Source organism: Trachinotus anak, unplaced genomic scaffold (genome assembly GCF_046630095.1).
Source record: "Trachinotus anak isolate AG129_WGS33_773 ecotype Australia unplaced genomic scaffold, CSIRO_AGI_Tana_v1 ptg000021l, whole genome shotgun sequence".
In the NCBI taxonomy this organism is placed as follows: Eukaryota; Metazoa; Chordata; class Actinopteri; order Carangiformes; family Carangidae; genus Trachinotus; species Trachinotus anak.
In genome coordinates, this window is record NW_027273872.1 from 27521076 (window position 1) to 27543328 (window position 22253).

Consider the following 22253-nt stretch of genomic DNA (forward strand, 5'->3'; position numbering starts at 1 on the left):
GAATTCCCAGCCATGACAGAGTCATAGCTCAAGGCTGTTTTTCCATCAGTTCACCTAAGAAGACTCCCTTCATCTGATGTGAGTGCTTAGTGGGTCACACACAATGGCTGCTTTTCCTCCTACCTGCTCCTCCCCTATCCTCACATCTTCTCCCATCCTTAGATTAGATGAAACTCCAAAATCATCTTTTTTAACATCAATAAATCTATCCCATATTCAGTCTGAGATATGAGTATAACAATAAACCGAATCACTCTTTTGCTGAGTGACAGCCCCTGGCAGCTTCTGGCTTGTCAGAATGTATTGCCTCTTAACTTTTATTCATCTTCTTGCTCTTCAAAACAGAGCGACAGAGTGGTCTTCATTTTGCAGCGAGGAAAGTCTGACTGACACCTGTGTAAAGGGCTGCAGGTAGAAGTGAGGACACCAGTGTCATGTTCTCAGCAGGGCCATGGCCAGGTTTTACATTACTGAGGTCAAAGGTACATGTGGCTTCTTCAGATAAGAAGTGTTGACTTACCAGCAGGCTTGGAGTTATATTTCATTATTTTCAGACATCTCTCAAAAAGAACAAAGATTTTCTTTTTTTAATGTAAATGTTAGAGGAAGGCAAAGAAAGCAGGCCTGTTAAAACAGAATTAATGACTTTAAAAAGTGTAAAGCACTGTCTTTATTTTTGATCATCCAGTGGCGTCAAGTCAATTTATTTATAGAGAACATTTAAAAACAACAAATGTTGACCAAAGAGGTTAAATTATGGGATGATTTGATTGTTGATTACAATCAAATTAAAACGCAGGAATGATCAAATAAAAACACAGACATGAATCAGATGATATAAATATATTAATAAAAAGAAAAATGCCTGGATAAAATCATACACACAACAATATTGGGCAAATAATATACAAACATAAAACCAAAAAATGAGAGAAAGTCTGGTCAGACATTTTTTCTCGATCACAATGGCCAATGAACAGGGCTGGAGGTGGAATAGGGAATGAGCATTTCATGATGACGCCGTCCCACAATTCTTTGTGGCAGCAACATTTCACGCTACACGACATTTTAGTTTCACCATGGCAGACCTACGTAAATGTAGAAACAACAGATTTATTTTTATTTTTTCTAATTTATGCTGGTGACACAATCTAAAACTTGTGGACTGGCTGAGCTCCAGATTCATAAGTATAGATTTCTTCTCTTTCAAATCCAGTCAGGAGTCATCTTGAAGAGCAAGCACACTGACTTTGCAGTTACAATATCATAATAACATAATGACAAATACATAAAATATCCTCCACTTTGGAACACACCACGGCATGATTTTTTTTTCCCCCTCTACTTAACATATAAAGTACAAAAGCACCCATGAAAAGAAACTTCAGATCCCTTCACTTTTTATTCTGTCATAGCCTTTTGCTAAAGTTGTCAAGTCAATCTACACTCAATACTCAATAATGACAAAGCCAAAACAATTTTACAGTTTTTTTTTTTGCAAATTTGTTTAAAAAAAAACAGGGTTTCATTAAGGACATCCCTGTTCAGCTTTCTCTTAACCCTGACCAGTCTCCCTGCCCCTGCTCCTGAAAAACACCTCTCCAGCAAGATGCCGCCACCACCATGCTTCTCTGTTGGTATGGTATTGGACAGGTGATGAGTAGTGCCTGGTTTCCTCCTCCAGACATGACACTTTGAATTGAGACCAAACAGTTCAACCTCGGTTTCGTCAGAGAATCATGTGCTTTTTTTTTTTTTTGCAAACTCGAAGAATCTTCCATCTGGCCACTCTGCCTTAAAGCCCACATCAGTTGAGTGCTGCAGTGTGCAGTGGTTGTTCTTCTGGAAGTCTCTTCCATCTCCACACAGGATCTCTGGAGCCCAGCCGGTCTCCTCTCTTACCAAGGCTCTTCTTCCCAGATTACTCAGCTTGACCAGGCAGCCAGCTCTAGGTAGATTCCTGGTTGTTCCAAACTTCTTCCATTAAAGAAAGATGGAGGCCACTGTGCTCTAAAGAACCTTCAACCTTGTAACTTTCCCCAGATCTGTGCCATGACATAATCCTGTCTCTGAGCTCTGCAGGCAGGTCCCTCTTCATCATGGTTTTTGCCCTGATATGCATTCTCAGCTGTGAGACCTTATACTTTGTCTTTCCAAATCATGTCAATCACTTGAATTTAAGTTAAGGTGCAGAAACATCTCAGAGGTGGTCAAGAGAAATGGGAGAAACTTGCGCAAAATTTCAAGTGTGGTAGCAAAGTAGCTGAATACCTGCGTGTAATCAGCTGACTTCAAGTGTACAGCAGCCAATCAGATCTTGACCAGCCAATCATATTGTCCCCATCATACTTTTTAATCTGTTCTCCTCTCCGCTGCTGTCATTTCGTTGCATTTTGCTGCGATGGCATACGTTCTACTCATGCCCTTACACGTTATCTTAAGCCGAGGTCTTACACCGATCATCATCTTCATCCAGGGGTTTTGAATCACAGCATTCACGCTACAGGAGATCACATCCACTTTTCTCAGGTGGCAGGTTAGGTGCACCCCTCCTGCTCCATGCAGCAACTTCAACAGATGAGCGCATTCCTGCGTCTCCACACTGGGTCGTGCATCGCTCCAGCCTCAGGCCTCTGTCTCAGCTCAGCGAGTTGGCGGTTCAGGTGACAGCTGTGATCACCGGGTATCTGCTTCTTCCCAGGTAGGACTCAGCTGCTCCAGTCAAGTTCCCCACTGGCAGCCGTATCAGAGCAGCCTACTTCACCGCAGACTACACTTTGATCACTGCGGTCCCCAGCCACTTCATGCAATCCACTGGGATTGCTTCTGCTCCGCCTCACCTGCAGCAACATCACCGCACCGCTCCATCCCGCAGCCAGCCTTCATGCCCGATCACACTCAGGCTGGAAGCTACACAGCATTCTTATGTCCCATTCCTCCTAGATGGGCATCAGTGCTCACGCTGCATACACATTTTCAGTTTGGGGTAACAACTGGGCATAATTTATGCAGCTCAGTTCTGGTGTTGTCGGTCATGTCAGTCCTCTTAAATAATGAATTTCACACCAGCTCAATAGTGTAGCAAGTGTATGGTCAAGAAGAAAGTTTGTCTTTGAGATTTCTGCACCTGTTTGGCCGTCTCAGTGTTGAGCCTCATGCCATCAGAGCTACTCACTGCATTAAGCTCTTCCATATAACGATGATAAGCTTGCAGGTCAAGGAGCTCTGTTTTCAAGCAGATGCTTTCACCCATGAGATTATTTAATACGCATATAGCCTATTGAATATTCAAATGTGAATAACATTCATTTTAGGTAAATTTTATATTTGTAATTTATATGAAAACCTTGAAATATCTAATGACCAAGGAGGCGCCCCCTGATGGTCATTAGATAGAATGCAGGCTTAAGGTACTTCCTTATCGGCTTCTCTTTTCAGATCCGGAGTTTGGCCATTCTTATATCATTCTGTGTTATCCATGCTTATGTTGTAGACATCTGAAGAATCTAATAGAACTTTAAATGTACCTTGTCTTAAGAAATTGCATATAATTATAGAAATATAAAAAAAACATATTAACTTTTATGGTCATGGTTATTTTATACATCTTCTATCTTCGTATAGTCAGTGGACGTATCATGATAATAATATATCGCCCTATAAGGAAAACTTATTGCAACATAACTCTCATGTTGCTTTTATGTATGGACAATTGTCCCCGTTTGTTCATCTTATGGAATCTTCAGCAGTAAGTGATTCAATAGTTGGGTACTTGCAATGCGTCATGCTGGCTGCAAGTTGCCCACGCACTTTTCAAATAGTGTCTTGGATTCCACAATCAGTGATCAAGATCACTTTCATTCTTCATCTGCTATGATTTCTCCTGATAGATCCACATCTATTCTTAATGATTATGTTTTTAGGTGCTCTGCATCCACTGCCAGATTATCATCGACTATCCAGATGATAAGGGTTTCGCTCATCCGGCCTCAACTGCTCATCACTGAATGGATAGATAGATAGATAGATAGATAGATAGATAGATAGATAGATAGATAGATAGATAGATAGATAGATAGATAGATAGATAGATAGAGTACGTGCTAGGAGGACTTGCTGCCACTCTGCCAGTGCATCATTCATACTGGAATCAGGATTCAGGCAGTTTTTTTCGTTTTCTTTTTTTTTTTGGCACTGTACAATATATATATATCACCATGCTGTGCTATATTTGGATCCAGCATGGAAATGCTAATGTATGTGCAACATGACAATCAGCAGCTGCAGTATCATCAATAGAGGGTGCTGCTCATCAAATTTCATGCCACTATCACAGTTTGTGCTCTCATTTTTATTGCATGATTTCTGGATCATCCAGCATAGATTTTATGACCCTCGTGTCCTATTTTATTTCAGTCCAGCAGTTAAATACCGGAAAGGCATCTGTAATTTTTTCTACATCGCCTGACATCTACATTGTTTTGTATTCAAGATCTTTGTACTCAGTTCGCAGTAAGTCGTGCAAATAACTGGTGGTGGTCCTACTCTGGTCATTACAACTTCTCATGTTAACTCATCTGGTGGTGGCTGCTCCTAGTATACTAAACTTCATATACTCCTTAACACTATCCTTATATAGCTCTATAAACTCTGGTTGGCCTGGCGCATCAGATTAGGAGACCTCATTCATTAATCACGGTCATATATATATATATATATATATATATATATATATATATATATATATATATATATATATATATATATATATATATATATATATATATATATATATATATATATATATATATATATACATATATATATATATATATATACATATATACATATGATCACAGATCACTTTTGCCCCTGAGCCCCACAGTGGGTTAATCTGGTCCTGGTCCTTCACTTGATCTGATGGTTTTATTTTTACTATGAACAGCATATCAATTTGAAATGATATATTGCTAAAACATACAAGGCCTTTAAATATGGAGTACATGATGTGAAATATATTCTCACTGTGTGCATCCTGCTCCACTTTCTCCTCTCCTCTCCTCTGCTCTGCTCTGCTCTCTAATAGGTAGCTGGTAATCAGTACAGCACACAGCTAAATGAGGCTGTTCAGGCCTGTCTGCTCCCTCTAACAGCACAAAGGACACTTTTGGTGGAGCGTGTGTATATATATATATATATATATATATATATATATGTGTGTGTGTGTGTGTGTGTGTGTGTATGTGATAGAGAGGGAGAGAGGGAGAGAGGGAGAGAGAGAGAGAGAGAGAGAGAGAGAGAGAGAGAGATAGATCCTTCAAACTGTATTTCTTGCCTCTGGTCTTCTTTTTTACAGGCTGCCTTGCCTAAGCCTTAAACGCTCCTCATTACAACACTGTCTCCTAACAAGTCGTCCGGCCTGGGCCTGCCACTGCCTGGCTGGGTTTAATGGTTTGCTTTTTCTGCTCTATCCCAGTCCTGTAATTGAGGGAGAGTGTGTTAAAGAGCTCCTCTGGAGGCCAGAATTGTTTAAGAGGCTCCTAAACAAAGAGATTCATCAGAGTTTTACAGCAGCACATGGGAGGGATCGGCTAATCAAGGACATACTAGTTGGCAGAGAGATGTCTTTGGTCCTGAGGACAGAAAAGGGCAGAGAGGGACAAGGCTAGGGCACATCATCTGGCACATCAAAAGCTAAACTCACACATTTAGATCACAAAGATGATATAATTAAGTCTGAAAGATAAGCTGACCTACTTAAGAATAAGCATACAAGTCCCTTTGTAGAATAAAACTAATGGTTCTAATGTTTATCAAGAACCTGGACTCATGTAGCTATTTGAATATGGGACCCTTAGGGGAAACCTTATCTGCTAAAAATGACTTTAATTTACACTCTCTTGACAGTTTATGAGGTACACCTCGCTAAAATAAACTTGTTTTGTTTTTTAAAAGCCAGTGATTCAATTTTATGATTATTTTCAAAGGATGTTGTGTTTGGATTATAATGCTCTATTATTTAATCAACCCTCACTGATATAAAAATAGTGAACAAAATATCTAAAACACAATTTAGCAGCAACACAAACTACATTCTCTAAAATGACCATAACATTTAATCAGCACCACTCTATAATAGTTTTAACAAAGACTTTGAAAAACACTGCCGCCCTCATGAAGGCCCAGTTAATAGCTTGTAGACTCTTGCAGAAGACTGGTTTAATTTTAACTAGCTAGTTTTTTGCATCATACAGACAGGTGCTTCTATTGTTCTGGCCACTTTCTTTATGTCAGTGAAACTCCTCTCAGTATAATGAAATAAAGTTGAGAAGCACCACAAACTACATCTTTCAAAGTGATCATACAATTGAATCAACACCGCTGTGAAACAATTCCAACGTTACATATTTTGACAGGTTAGGCATATCTGCTTTAACTTAAATCACAATCTCAACTTTCCCCCGCAGCCCATTTACTTCTGAAGAGGAGTTCAAGCCCCACCCTCACCAGCAGCCAGATGGAGTGAGGAGCTATAAAACCTGATTCTGTTGCTGTGGACCTGCAGTGTGTTGAAATGCATTGTCATTTATCAGCTACCCCGCCTGGGCCTGAACCCAGCACTATGACTGCTCGAACTCTTCTTCTCTTGCTCAGCAGACCAGGCACCACTGCCCTCTGCTGTTAGCTCGAGTACTGCATGCGCACAATTGAACCCGCAACTTTTTGCTTGGTTTACAGCAGCAAATGCTACTTTGATGTCAAAATCCACACCGGCTACATAAAATGTGTACAGGTTGGCAGGTCTGTTCATGTAAAGTGACTCAGCAGCAGTCCACTGCAGTTTCAGGGTTTGAACAATGATAAAGATACAAACATCAAACTGAACGTGATGGAGACACAGAACAACAATGGGCCAATCACCATGCGCAGACTCATGCATCTCTCCCTCTTGCTCTCGCTTGTTCCCTCCCTCCCTCATCCTCTCTCCTTCTCTTTCTTAAATATTTTTATAGCCTACTGCTAAAAGCTGTGGCGTGAAGTTGATGTTGAATAAAAGTTATAAACGTACTTGCAGTAGTCATCAGAGTGTATTTAAATAGCCAAATGTAACAGTTTACATCAGTGGTCAGCAACTGGTGGCCCGCGGGCCAAAACTGGCCCCCCAGCTATAATATCTGTCCCCCCAGATTATTTTGATAATCTGATTTTCTTTAATCTTACCATATCAAACTGAAAGTCTCACATTCAGCTGCAGCTAATGTAGAAATAGAGAATCTCCTCCCACCTGAAGATGCTTATGATGCTTTTGTCCACATTGAGAGTGAGTGACAAATACAACCGTGTCACATCAGGAGCAGCGCACAGTGCCTGGTTCTACAATAGATCTCTGTCATAGCAGTAACAGTAACCCACAGAATCACTAAACGCTCAAGAACATTCATTTTTTCTGCAATTCTATAGTTCAAACAAGCGTTTAGCTTTTATTATGAAAAGTTCTGACAGGAAATTCCAAAGGTTCAGTCACTTGCTTGATCTAACATCAGTTCAATGAATCAATCAAATTTATATATGTGAATCTGGCCACACAATAAAGTACATTTACATTGCATTTTTATCAATCAGTTTCTTAAAATTAGCCTTTGATTATGTTCTGGCCCAATATGTAATAGGTCAGGAAAAAATTGGCACGAAGCTAAACCGACTTGCCGACCCCTGGTCTACATTATCTTTTCATAAAATTAAGGTGTTCACTGACCCTGTCACCAGCTCTTGTGGCCCCACAACAAACACAACCCACAGGGAACCATCCATTGTCTTCCAATTACCCAGTCTGTGTGTGCATAGTGGCGTTAGTTCAGAAAATGCTAATGTGTATAACACAAAAAACCTATGTGGCTGTGAAAGTGGATTACCAAATCAACTGAATATGCACATGTGCAAAGTGTGTGCCTCAGATTATATATTTCCTCTCCAGATCATCTGTTCAAATCAGAATGCTGTTGCTCATTTTCTCTGCTGCTCTTTTCTTTTGCAGGGCTGACTTTCAGTAGTCAGTCAACATCGCCAAGGGAAATGAGGCAGATTGATAACTTGCGATAGCCACAAATGGAATGCAAAGGGCCTCTGAAAGCATATTAAAGTCCCTGACGGGTGTGAGTGATGCCAAAAAACAAGAGCTTGATTCGCCTGTCACGGTGTCACCTTCAGGCCCTTTTCAGTTCCCATATTAACAGGGATGGATGTATATAAGGGATGACAGTGAGGGGTGGAAGAATGGAGAGAAGGAGAAAAAGAATACAGCGAGCCAAAAAGGTGGAAAGGGAGAAAATGGAAGTCAGTAGATGAAGACTGATTGATAATGAAAACCAAAATAGAGAGACGATGAGAGGAGAGACGAGAGCAGTTACAGAGGTCTAATATGTCATGTTAACAAGTGGAAGTGGGGGAAAAAAAAGGCACTGCTGTTGCCACTCAGGACCCACTTCATTAGCTCACACTCCCCTCCTTACCCTTCGTGGCATACTGGCCTGGAACAGACAGCTTTTTCCCAAACCACTCTCTCCTCTCAGAGAGACAAAACCCAGCAGAGCCTGAGATGAAATCAGAGAGGGAGATGGAGGGCAAGAGGAGGGGAGGGGGTCTAATTTAGGTCAAGGCTTACAGTACCTCTCAAACGCTGAGTTGGGAGTGGAAGGAGACCTGGATTTAAGTCAGAGAGCTTTGTCTGGACTCCCTCATGTTCTTTGAATCACCTTTCAGTGACCTGCAGAGGCGGCAGTGAATCACTGCAGTCCATTTGACTCACAAATGAAATGATGGAGGTTTCGTTTGCTTTTGTGATGTTTTCCCTTGAATAAAGATGGGGATGACTCTGCTGCCATATCCACCACAGTGCTATTTAATAATGATAATGATACGATTACAGTTAGAAGTGTTTGATATATGGGCCTGCCGTGAAATAATCTCATTTTTGGCCTTCCAGTGTTGTCCACGTCTGGTGTAATGGATGTGAAACAGGGTGATTGATTGCATCTTTATTGTAGAATTTTATCTGTTCATAAATGATACAGCAGGTTATTCTTCATTGTCTTTAAATTAGTGTTTCCTGATCTACCACATGTAACATGAGTTTTGGTTACGTCTAGGCACAAAATGCTGGGTTAAGGTTAGACAACGATTTTAGTCCTTTCTGAAAGAAGTTAACATTGACTGTGGAATGAGAGAGAGAATATTTGTGGTGCTAAAACTTTATACTACTTGCACCTTTGGTTCTGAGAGAGGCACAGAATGACAGAGGCTACATTCACGTATGTTGGGTTAAGTGGTTCAGTGTTTGACCAATGGGGAGAAACAAATTTTCAGTTTCTTATGCTTTACAGGTTGTTTTTGCTTTCACTGCACCCAGTTGTTCAAGAAACTGGTCATAACAACACTCTTCGTTTGTTGCTAACAGCACTGTGAGGCTGTACCTCATGCCATCCATAAAGCCACGCTGCTAGCCTGGCCAACAAGGTGTTTACTGAGTGGCTGGAATGTGTTTTCTTTTTTTAGCATCTATCAGATCAGCTTATTAGATCTTAACACATTTAACACATTTCTCATTTAATTTTGTTCCATTTTCAACATTTGTGGATGACATAACTCGACAAAGACTAAGGGCCCTATCTTACACTGGGCGCAAACTACAGTATCACTTTGAGTTGTACTGTATATCTTTCATTCTCCGCCCCCTCGGGAAGTGGTTCTAGACCATGGCTCCAGATTTAATGCAGCATAGTAACTCTTTTCAAATTGGATACAATTCTAATCTGTGGTCTATCACATAAGCACTGCCAGGAAAAATCTGGACCTATTATATATCACTCAATTCAAATACGGTAGCAGGCTGAAAAACTGGGCGGTTGGGACGTGAAAAGGCATAAACATGATTTTCAAAAACAGTCACTTTGGTAAAGTGACCAAGGTAAACCTTTGAGCTTTCTCACATGGTCTAGAGGTGGCATACACACTCTTCCCTTCATCATTAATAAGGAAGGTTTAAGATCTTTTTTTTAATTTACAGCTGAGGTCAGTTATTCGAGCTCATTGAGTTCCACGGTGAAATGCTCTTTCCACACATCCACTCCTTAATTATGTAACTGCTAAACCTAGAAGTGAGGGCTTTGTCTGTAAAATGTATAAGAAGTTACAGGACTCTACATGTTTGTCAACAGGTGTGACCAAGGTTTGGAATGTTGACTTAAAGAATTGTCAGGAGACGATTAATTGGAAGAGAGTTTGGGAAAATATGTCCTTTTCATCCCCAATTACAAATTTATAGATAGATTTTATTTGACTCCCAGAAATCGATTCCAGTCCCAGCTATGCCTCTCACCCATTTGTACACTATGTAATAAGAAGGAAGTGGGAGCTGATTTACACTGATGTGGAGCTGCCCTGGTGTGAAGCACTTAGGGTCCAGAGTTGCACAAGTGTTACCAGATGCAACTCAACAATGTCAAAACAAAATCACAGAGAAGACTTCTACTACTGGGCCTGCTGGCCACTAAAAACATGTTCGTATCAAGGTGGAAGCCTCCTTATAAACTTCAGAACTTCAGAAACTATCATTACTCTGGGACTCTGTAGCTTGATCCAATGGTGCAAAGAGAAATACAACTGACACCCTGTCCAATGCAGTGGAAAAATTAAAATCAAATTACATGACCCAGTCTGTGGAATAATGCGCGACAGTATACAGTGTTCATATTACCTGCAAGACTGGGCTTACAATGTCATTCTGTTACTGACATTTCCATCTGATGTAGAAGTATTCCCTTTTTTCCCAACATCTATTATGTTCACTTATTTATTTATTTTTTATTTATGCATTTTTTCTGGGTCATTTTACCCGTGTGCCGTCCACCGGGGGAGGGGGCAGCAGGGAGGGGGGAGGTAGTGCTCTAGTATTGAGGGGTCTAATTACAACCCTTTGTCAGGGGTCAGCTGGTGAATGCCATGATGTACATGGTTTAACAAGAGCAACGTGATTGTATGTCATGTCAGAAGAATCCATGTCCAATATTACCATGTATGCAAGAGCTGTTATGTTATACTGTTATGTCTGACCCATCCTCCTGCACTGGAGGCAAAATAATAATACAAATTTGATCCAAAAAAAAAAAGAAAAAGAAATCAGACAAAAATTCATTTGATGCCTCATTCCCATATATTTCTTGAACGTTTAATCAATGATAATGGTATTACAGTGATCTTGGATCAGTGATATTGGAAATATTATGCATGATAAACTTTAATTAAATCAACTTTAGTATTTTTTTGTGTGATACATGTGGATCCACAACTATCTTCCCACATCCTCCTTGGAGTCAACAAAACATCAGTCTGCTGTTAGTTAACCATTCGAAACCAACCACAATCACTCCAGTCATTCTGTTACTTTAACCACATGCTTTACTGGATTAAAACCATGATGACAAATGTCCTCCAGCCTTAACAAACTGCTCATTTGCCCTCAACCTAACCAAACCAAACCAACAAATTTACTACAAACAGCCTACAGAGTCATTTAGCTCGCAGGACTAGACCACGTCAAATTCCATAATTTCCCAAACAGTTAACACAGATTCTGCTGCACAGTCATTGGCAGAGTGTCCAGTGGTTGCAACACTGGAGCTGACTGGAAAATAAGTGAATACAGGAGCCGCCCCTGTTAATTTCTCATCCCCTCCCCACACCTCCCAAGGCACTCATTATCAGCATCTTAACAGTGTGTGTGTGTTTGTGTGTGTGTGTGGGTCTGTGTGTATGTGTGTACATGTGCCTGTGAGCATTAGCAGATAGTTGTGTTTTGTTATGCTGAGTATGTTTTATCCCATAATGGACAAGGAACAATTCACTAAAAACATCCTCCACAGAAGCTGAGTGAGTGTGAGTCACATTAGCCTGAGTTTGCTTTGCCAAAAATCTAAACCTTAGGTTTGGCTTCTTAAAGCTGCAATAACCTTTTTTTTTTTTACTGTAATCTTTCATCCTCAAATATTAACTCAGGGCCACTTGATGAGGTGATTTTGAAGCCTCAGCTTTACCTCACTTTGAAAGCTTACACAACTGGCTCCATCACTTGACCTGCACTGTTATATGAAAAAGGATAAACACCTTAAGCTCTTCTGGTAAAATCCCAACATGAGAAGTCAGACTATGTATAACTGTTCCTTCATGACTAATTTCTGTACATGAATTCAGTCTCTGACAGCTTTGATGTTGTTTCATTCATCAAAGAGTTCCTTAAGAAATTGAATGTGAAATAACACAAGAGGAATAATTGCATGAGATAACAAGCTCATTAAGGTGTTTGCTAAAGAAAATCATAGCCATCAGGCACATGGTGTCTGCATGTTCTCTAAAAAATAAAAATAGTGTAAATTATACACCAGTACGCTATTTCTCAATTTCCATGTTTGTGTGTATTAATCCTCACAAAGTTTCATACAACAACCTGCAAAAGAGCTCTTATCGTCATTTAATCTTTTAAGATAAATGATGGTTTATCTTAAAAGATTCAACAAGTGAACTGAAAAACTTAATTAACGATAATACTCAGCATCAGGGTCAAAGGTCATCGAGCTAGCGAAAGATCAAGGAGGACACTCACATCTGACCCGAGACCTTTGAACAGAGGCAGAGGTTCCTCCTCTTCCCCATATACAACCCCCTGTAATCATGTGATCACCTCTAATGATGAAGGCCATGACGTGCTTAAAAGCTCCAGAAGCAGTTAGACAACAACATACTTACTTTATAATGCATTCATTTATTTTCAGCTTATGTTATTTTGCCTTTAATGTCACTGCATGAAGCAGAAATATCGGCAGAAATATGTCACTAGAAACCGAACTTGAATCAATCATATTTAAATTTGAATATCTCGCCATTTTACACAGGGGCCTGTTTTTATTTTTATATATTATATACATTTATATTTATATTGCTCATCACTTTAGCATTGATGTTTGACGAATGCTTCTGCTTAAGACAGCTGAGGATTTCCCAAGAGCTTCTTCCTTTAGCTAACAAGAATTCCATCTCAGGCCTGAATGCTTTGGCCCCTACAGTGATGCCATCCAGTGGCTCTGCTCTTCTGTGGGGGGGTCACTGATTGATTCGATGATTATCCAAATGATGTGAATCGTATGCTGTGGCCTTCACAGTCACCAGAACTGGTAGCACGTGGCAGCGCAAAACTTGATTTTCCTCTCTTTCCTTTTTCCTTTAATTTGTTCTGTTTCTGTTATTGTCACTGATATCACAACATTAGTGGTTTTAAATTTATCTGTTTTTTAGGAGATGACACTGCTTGGAATGTCCCTTCAGAAACACCCATGTTTAAAAATGTATTTATTTATTTTTATTGTATTTCATTTTTTTCCAAAATGGAATTTTGAATACACTTGTAGTTGGTTATTGATTATCAGAAGGAGCATGAATAACCAACTACAGCAGTAATAAGTAGTTGAAGGCAGATCTATCAGAGCAGCAGGTATTGTGCCTGTGGTGCTTGGCATATATTAGTCTTGTAATTTCACATTTCTGTCAGTCACAGTGAAATAGTAACCATCACATGTGAATTAAGCAGCTTCTCCTCGTCATGTGTTGTGCTCCAAAGACACTAAATCAATGCTAATCTGATTTTGAAACATGAAATGAAACCTTACACTCATTACTGTCAATGAGGGCTAAATTGGATTGCTATTTTGGAAACACATGCGCAGAATACTGAGCTATAAAAACCCTTTCATCCCGCAGAATTAACTTCCATCTCTGAGCCATCTTTTATCACATATGGTTTGTCTGAGCTATAAATGACCTGTGACAGCCTGGAGATTAGAGAAAAAGCTTCGTATCCAGCAAGCTGCTGGTGTGAAACCTGGGATCACATGTTAAAATCAAACGGACGATGTGGCTCAGTTGACATTGCTAAATCATTGAAAAAGTGCCTCTGTCTCGCTCACACACACACACACACGTACATACACACACACCGTGGTCTCACTTTGGTGATAGCGGTCAGGGTTCAGTGCTCATTTCACACCCATCAAAGTTCCATTTTAGCAGCCCTGATATCTCACCCATCCCAGCCTCCTCTATTATGAAATGGTGATCCTACTCGCAGTATTAGCCTTATCTGTCTTTATTCACATTTGAAGAGACACTAAATAAGAGAAAATGCATTTATTTTGGGATTATTAGCTCGGAATCCATGCATAGATCAGAATATCAAAGAAAAGATTAAATTAAAGCTCCATTACACAACATCTTTATATTCATATTGAATGAAATGATTGTAATTTGGCAGGGTTGGTGGTACTGCTGATCCCACTGAGAGTCTCCAGTCTGCAGCTCTTCACACTTCTTTTGCTTTGGTCTAATGTTCTGTGTAGTTGAGTCCCCGCAGCCAAGGATAATAATATACCATATGCCATCCTTTCAAAATTGCTTTTATTTTGCTTGCTAACAGATCCATTAGAGACTTTTCTTGAAGGATAGGTTCCAGTTTTTTCAGGGAAACAATACACACACGATTGGTGTAGTAAATCCTCTTGTTCATACAGGGAGTGAAGAGTTTGGAGCACAATTTTAATCTAAGAGGCTGGGAAAAAATCCTCAGTCCTCGTTCTGTGTGAAATGCATTTTCACATTTAGCCTTGCTGATGTGAGACCTCCACAGTCTGAATTAGATAGATCAATGGTTTCTTCCACAGTTACAGTGCTTCAAGTGTGAAATTCTTTCTTTGTGTTACTATCACTCTACTGCAGTTCACTGAGGACACATGGAAGGCAAAAACACTGTGCAGATTCACATATGAGAATGGTCGAGAATTGATTTAAGACACAACAAAATTACCAATATTTAAGTTGAGTGTTCAGTTTTATCTTTATTTTTAGTTTTTTATTTTTTTCGTTACCATTATCTATTTAGAGTGGTGTGTCTGGTTCTGCCCCTGTCAGTCACAGTCTCACTACCTCATGCCCATAGACTGTCTATAAAAGTGGACCTGGACTCCGGGTCTCAGTCTCTAATTTCAAGTCCTCTTCAATACAACATGATGTTAATTTTTTTAAATTATGGTCCCATTTAGAGGAAAATAGACCATAAAACAGAGTATGCATTAGTCTGTACCACACATGGCAACCTGCCTGACAATCAGGATAGAGTACAGAGCAGGTCACCTCCACCCCTCACTCACAGCTTCACCTTCTCCTCCAAATATGGTTTCTTCTGGTTTCAAAAAAACAAGATGGAGAAGAAAACTCGAGGGTTCAAAACGGCAGTTCACAGTGGATTGCCACTCTCTCAAGCCCCAGCATTAAAGCCTATATAACTTTTATGGACTGTTTTCTCAGTCATTCATGTGCTACCTTGCCTGTTTCCTGCCTGTAAACCTTCTCTGCCTTGTTCTGAACATCAGATTTACAGTCTCTGAATTGTTCCTGCCTTCTGTGTCTACGTGTCTACATTTCTGTCTTCCTTCCTGCTGTGACAAGGGTTTGTGTCCACATGATGAATAGAAATCCAGTATTTACTCTCTTTAGCTCTGTTTTGGTGCCTGCCAACTCCTGAGAGAAACATCTGGCTCCTTATATGTTAACTGCTCCACTGTGTTCACCAGCTTGTCTCTAGCTATGTCTGTCTGCTGAGCAGGCTGAGCAGTTTACAGTGTGTTTATCAAAGCTTTTTTTTTTTTTTTTTATTGAAACAGCTGCCTGCTACTGAGAGTAATGAGAATAGTAAAGTTGTGGCTGTAAAACAAAAACAATGAGCTTAAAAAACCCTGTAGATCTAAGGGGAACTGCAGAGTTGATAATCAATAATTGAACATTCTCTGTTGCTCAGGTTTGGCTGTCCATTATCAGAATCAGAATCAGAATCAGAAGCAGAATCAGAATCAGTTTTATTGCCAAGTATGTTTTCACATACGAGGAATTTTTTCTGGTGATTGGTGCAATTGAGGATCAGGGGGATCAGCAACAGTGGGGCTCCCCAGCCTTGTTGATGAGGCTAATAGCAGATGGGAAGAAGCTATTTTTGTGGCAAGAGGTTTTGGTCCTGAAGGACCGCAGCCTCCTGCCAGAGGGGAGTGTCACAAAAAGTTTGTGTCCAGGGTGGGAGGAGTCAGCTACAATCTTCCTTGCACGCCTCAAAGTCCTTGAGGCGTACAGATCCTGGAGGGATGGAAGATTGCAGCCAATCACCTTCTCAGCAGAGTGGATGATACGCTGCAGTCTGTTATTGTCCCTCTCCGTGGCAGCAGTGTACCAGATGGTGATGGAGGAGGTGAAGATGGACTCAATGATGGAGGTGTAGAAGTTCACCATCATAGTCCTTGGCAGGTTCAACTTCCTCAACTGCCTCAGGAAATACATCCTCTGCTGAGCTTTTTTGATGAGGGAGCTGATGTTCAGCTCCCATTTGAGATCCTCTGTGATGGTGGTACCCAAGAAGCGGAAATGCTCCACGGTAGCCACGGGGGAGTCGCACAGGGTGATGGGGGTGGGTGGGGCTGGGCTCTTCCTGAAGTCCACTATCATTTCCACTGTCTTCAGAGCGTTAAGCTCTAGGTTGTTCTGCCTGCACCAGGTCACCAGACGGTCAGTCTCCCACCTGTAGGCAGACTCATCGCCATCAGAGATGAGTCCAATGAGAGTGGTGTCGTCTGCAAACTTCAGGAGCTTGACAGACTGATGGCTGGAGGTGCAGGTGTTGGTGTACAGGGAGAAAAGCACAGGAGAAAGAACGCAGCCTTGCGGGGATCCAGTGCTGATGGTCTGGGAGTCAGACACATGCTTTCCTAGCTTCACGTGCTGCCTCCTGTCAGACAGGAAGTCGGTGAGCCACCTGCAGGTGGAGTCAGGCATGCTCAGCTGGGAGAGCTTGTCCTGCAGCAGAGCCGGGATGATGGTGTTGAAGGCAGAGCTGAAGTCCACAAACAGGATCCTGGCATAGGTCCCTGAGGAGTCCAGGTGCTGGAGGATGAAGTGGAGAGCCATGTTGACGGCGTCATCTACAGACCTGTTGGCTCTGTAGGCGAACTGCAGGGGGTCCAGGAGTGGGTCAGTGATGGATTTGAGATGGGACAGGATAAGGCGCTCAAATTATTTCATGACCACAGAGGTCAGGGCAATGGGTCTGTCGTCATTTAGACCTGTGGGCCTTGGTTTTTTGGGGACAGGGATGATGGTGGAGGATTTGAAGCAGGCTGGCACGTGGCAGGTCTCCAGTGAGGTGTTGAAGATGTCCGTGAACACTGGAGACAGCTGATCAGCACAGTGCTTCAGGGATGATGGAGAGACAGAGTCAGGACCGGCTGCTTTGCGGGGGTTCTGCTTCTTAAAAAGCCTGTTGACATCTCTCTCCAGAATAGAGAGAGAGGTTCCTTTGGTAGGGGAGGAGGGGGGCTTGTCCCACTGTCTTTCAAAGCGGCAGTAGAACTCATTCAGATCGTTGGCCAGACGGAAGTCGTTAATGGAGTGGGGGGGTTTAGGTTTGTAGTTAGTGATCTGTCTGAGCCCTTTCCAGACAGAAGCAGAGTCGCTGGCTGAGAACTGGAGCTGAAGTTTCTCAGAGTACAGTCGTTTAGCTACTCTCACCGCCTTGCTAAACCTGTACTTGGACTCTTTAAACCTGTCCCTGTCCCCACTCCTGAAAGCTTCCTCCTTTTGCCTCCTGAGCTGACTGAGCTTAGCTGTGAACCAGGGTTTGTCATTGTTATAACTCACCCTGGTGCGTGATGGGATACAGCAGTCCTCACAGAAGCTGATGTATGACGTCACAGCCTCTGTGAACTCATCCAGACTGTTGGAAGCAGTCCTGAACACCTCCCAGTCAGTGCAGTCCAAACATGCCCACAGATCCTCTATGGCTTCACTGCTCCACTGCTTCGATGTCCTCGCAACAGGTTTACACAGTTTTAGTTTCTGCCTGTATGTGGGAATCAGGTGGACCATGACATGGTCAGAGTGGCCCAGTGCAGCCCGGGGGACGGCATGATAAGCACCACTGATTGTGGTGTAACAGTGGTCCAGAGTGTTCCCCTCTCTGGTCGGGCAATTAACAAACTGTCTGTATTTGGGCAGTTCGTGGCTGAGGTTCCCTTTGTTAAAGTCACCAAGGACAATAACTAAGGAGTCCGGGTTGGTCCGCTCCACACACAGTATCTGCTGTGGCCTGTGGTGGGATGTAAACACCGACCAGGATGAATGAGGTGAACTCACGGGGGGAGTAGAAGGGCCTGCAGTTTATGATGAAAGTCTCCAGGTCAGGAGAACAGTGCTGCAGGATCACTGTCACGTCTCTGCACCAGCCACTGTTAGCATAAAAGCAGATTCCTCCACCTTTCGTTCTGCCGGACAGCTCTGTGTCGCGATCCGCTCTGAAGAGCTGGAAGCCGGCCAGCTCCAGTGCAGAGTTCGGAATCGATCCACACAACCACGTCTCCGTGAAGCACAGGACGGCAGATGAAGAAAAGTCTCTGTTCTTCTGCACCAGTAGCTGAAGTTCATCCAGCTTGTTGGGCAGTGAACGCACCTTGGAGAGAAAGATACCTGGGAGCGGTGTGCGGAGTCCGCGCCGGCGGAGACGCGCAAGCGCACCGGCACGTTTTCCTCTCCTCCGGCGTTTCACTGCGAGAGTAACGGTCAGTGACCTCTGACCAAAATGTCCAATAATTCCACAGGTGAGTCGAGAAAGGTGGGAAAAAGATCCACTGGAGTTGTTTCTCTGATGTTAATGAGCTCTTCTCTGGTGAAAGAGCTCTGGAAACCAAAGCAGAAAACTGGGTTTACAAAGAAAATAAGGCAAAAAAGTGCGCACCAACACACCGAGGCAGCCATCCGCGGCGCCATGGCAACAGAAATGGGTTATGGGTTTGACAGTGTTATTGGAACACAATGCTAAATTGGTGGAGTACTCCTTTAACAGTCATGTGAGTCATAACCAATCTATGAGTTGATATGCATAATGTGCAGTCTGTCTGTCAGTATCTGTCTGTTTCAAATCACATTTTTAAATCAAAGCTGGACATTGACTTGAACCCCATTGTTTGTACATAAGTAACTTATCACACTACCCAGCCTTTTACACTTTACAGACAGCTGAACCTGTTTTATTGTCAGTTAAGCTTTGTTGTCTTTGTTTTTGCCTTGTTTGTATCTTCCTGATCTGTTTGTACCTATCTTTTCCACGAATCTGGAGGAAAATTCCTCGTGTGTAAACATACTCAGCCACTCGAGCTGGTTCTGATTCGGAAATTCACAGCAAAACTTCGACGTGTTTGCAGATGAATTTATTATCTGCTACTGTTTGCCATATTAATTTGCTCTTACTGCTTTTTGACTGTTGCAAACTCAATAGAGTGGAAACTGCTTCTAGTGATTGCAGTTATGGGGATCCACAATGCATCAAAAAGCTTGTCAGACAAGTCTTAGAGCAGCAGAAAGCCACAGCACAGTTTATGTTGCTGTATCTTTAAATCATTAAATAGCAAAGCTGTGTATTTCATGACTTTATATTCATGTAATAAATAAAGATAATGTCAAGTAGATGATACTCTGTATGAGAAATAAAGAAAAAAATCAGTTATAATAATCACCTGCTTATAATGATCAATTTAACCCAAAGAGACATGATTCAATTCAATTCAATTCAATTTTATTTGTATAGCGCCAAATCATAATATACATTATCTCGAGGCACTTTACAGGGTAAGGTCAAGACCTTACTTTGTTACAGAGAAAAAAACAACATTTCCCACAAAGAGCAAGTGCTTGGCTCCAACAGAACCGGGCTCAGGGTGGGGGGGGGTCTGCCTCGACTGGTTGGGTTTAGGAGGAGAAAAGGGGGAGGATGGGGGGAGGAGAGAGGAGAAAAGAGAGAGAGAGAGAGAGAGAGAGACCAGTAACAGCTTGTTAGGTAATGGTGTTATCAATAATAATGACAGGTAACAGTGGTTAATAGTAATGATGAGTAGTGGTGGATCTGGATCCTGCTGCTCCAGAGGCAGAGAGACCTGCAGAATGAGGACAGAGAGAGGGAGAGAGAGGAGAAGCACAAACTATGGGAGAGAAAAAATACAAAGTTAATGGCATGAAGTCATCGAGAGAGAGAGAGAGAGAGAGAGAGAGGGAGAGAGAGAGAGAGCCCAGTGCATCATGGGAATCCCCCAGCAGTCTAGCTCTATAGCAGCATAACTAAGGGATGGGCCAGGACATACCCGAGCCAGCCCTAACTATAAGCTTTACTAAACAGGACAGTTTTAAGCCTGATCTTGAAGGTAGAGAGGGGGTCTGCCTCCTGAACCCACACTGGGAGCTGGTTCCACAGGAGAGGAGCCTGATAGCTGAAGGCTCTGCCCCCCATTCTACTCTTACAAACTCTGGGAACCACAAGTAGACCTGCATTTAGAGAGTGAAGTGTCCTATTGGGAAAATGGGAACTCTAAACTCTTTAAGGTATGATGGTGCCTGACCATTAATGGCTTTGTAGGTGAGGAGGAGGATTTTAAATTCTATCCTGGATTTTACAGGGAGCCAATGCAGAGAAGCTAACACAGGAGAGATGTGATCTCGTTTCCTAGTTCCTGTCAGTACTCGTGCTGCCGCATTTTGGATCAATTGGAGGCTTTTTACTGAATTTTCTGGACATCGTGACAATAATGAATTACAGTAGTCCAGTCTTGAGGTAACAAATGCATGAACTAGTTTTTCAGCATCCTTTAGACATAGAACGGGTCTGATTTTAGCAATATTGCGCAGGTGGAAGAAGGCTGTCCTAGAGACTTGCTTTATATGTGAAGTAAAGGACAAGTCCTGGTCAAAAATGACACCAAGGTTTCTGACTGTAGCACTGGAGGCCAAGGTGATGTCATCCAGAGTCAGTATATTATCACATAGTGTATCTCTGAGGTGTTTTGGGCCAATTACAATAACTTCAGTTTTGTCTGAATTTAAGAGTAAAATCACCGTATTTCCTTAATCTGCTTTTCATGAACTGTAGTTTAACAATTACAAACTGTCATAATTAGGTAAATGGTGTGACAACAATGAAGCAAAATCAAACAACAAAACAAAAACAAAAAAAAGAAGGAAAGAAAAAGTGGTAAATATGACATGACTAGTTAGTTGTACTCATGTAAACAGTGCTGTGTGCAGATGAGTTTTTTTTTTTTCATCCAATATTTTTCAGGAATTTTTGCTCAGACCACACACTCAGCTATTACTTGGCCATTACCTGGGCACAGCTTTTATTTGAGATTTACAGTGGCCCATTAATCAAGCATTTTGAGCTTGCTGCTCGTTTTATAATAAAATGAGTAACTGACGGGCTCCAGTCCTATTTCTCCATTCTTCTGTCTCTTTTTCTCTGCTGTGTAAAGTAGGTCCAGCTAAGATCAGCCAATTAAAGCACGGCCTGTTTAATCACTGCAGAATGGGTAACAAAAGGTGTTTAAAAAGTGCTGCTCACACAGAATTCAGTCAATTAGAGGACAACCTTCCTGGGAGAACTCGTTTTCTATTTTAGGTTAATGCATCAAGTCCCTGCACGTGTGTCAGTACACATGCACACACACACACACACACACACACACACAGTCTCAGTCTCTCAGACACACACGCACATTATGCGTTTACCAAATGCTGATGCGGGACTTTAGTTGTTCATTTAAAGTGTTACTAAGGAGTCAAAGGTCCAACCATCCCTTTCATTATGAGACACAGACATATACACACACACACACACACACACACCATGGCACCAGTAGACAGACACACGGCCAGCCACGCAGAATTAACAATATGCACATAATTAACTGGAGTAAGACTCCACACTAATCTGCCAGACACTCCCTATCATGCCAATGAGGCTGAGCTCCACACTTTCCTCTTCTCCTTCAATCTCCCTGCTTGTGTTTTTATCTGTCTATTACACACGCATCTGTGCTTTACCTCCTGCCTACTCTTCTCCTTTACTTCCTTCACTTCATCTCTATCTTCCCTCCTTCTCCCCTCCGCTCTTTGGCTTCTGTCTTTCTTTCACAGCCACTATACCAGTCGCTTTGCATCCACCAGATAACGACACAAAATTCAATTTCTCGCCAAGTTGCCTCCCTAATGGCTGAGTTGGGGGAGTGTGACGCACTGAGGTTCCTCTGCTAAGAATTACTTCTCTGCAGCTGCTCTCATCTCAGAAGTTCATA

General features: G+C 41.9%; 2 protein-coding genes across 2 annotated transcripts in view; one reads left to right on the forward strand and one right to left on the reverse strand.

Annotated features, from left to right (window-relative positions):
- LOC139606195 (uncharacterized) overlaps nucleotides 1–22253 on the forward strand; it is a 254968-nt gene that overhangs the window by 60726 nt on the left and 171989 nt on the right. The window lies entirely within an intron of this gene.
- On the reverse strand, nucleotides 16955–19791 carry LOC139605977 (uncharacterized). Its single transcript, XM_071457895.1, has 2 exons — nucleotides 18640–19791; nucleotides 16955–18603 (listed from the first exon to the last, which is right to left on the reverse strand). Exon 2 carries the CDS (start codon nucleotides 18004–18006, stop codon nucleotides 17155–17157), a length of 852 nt encoding a protein of 283 aa, XP_071313996.1. The 5' UTR covers nucleotides 18007–18603; nucleotides 18640–19791; the 3' UTR covers nucleotides 16955–17154.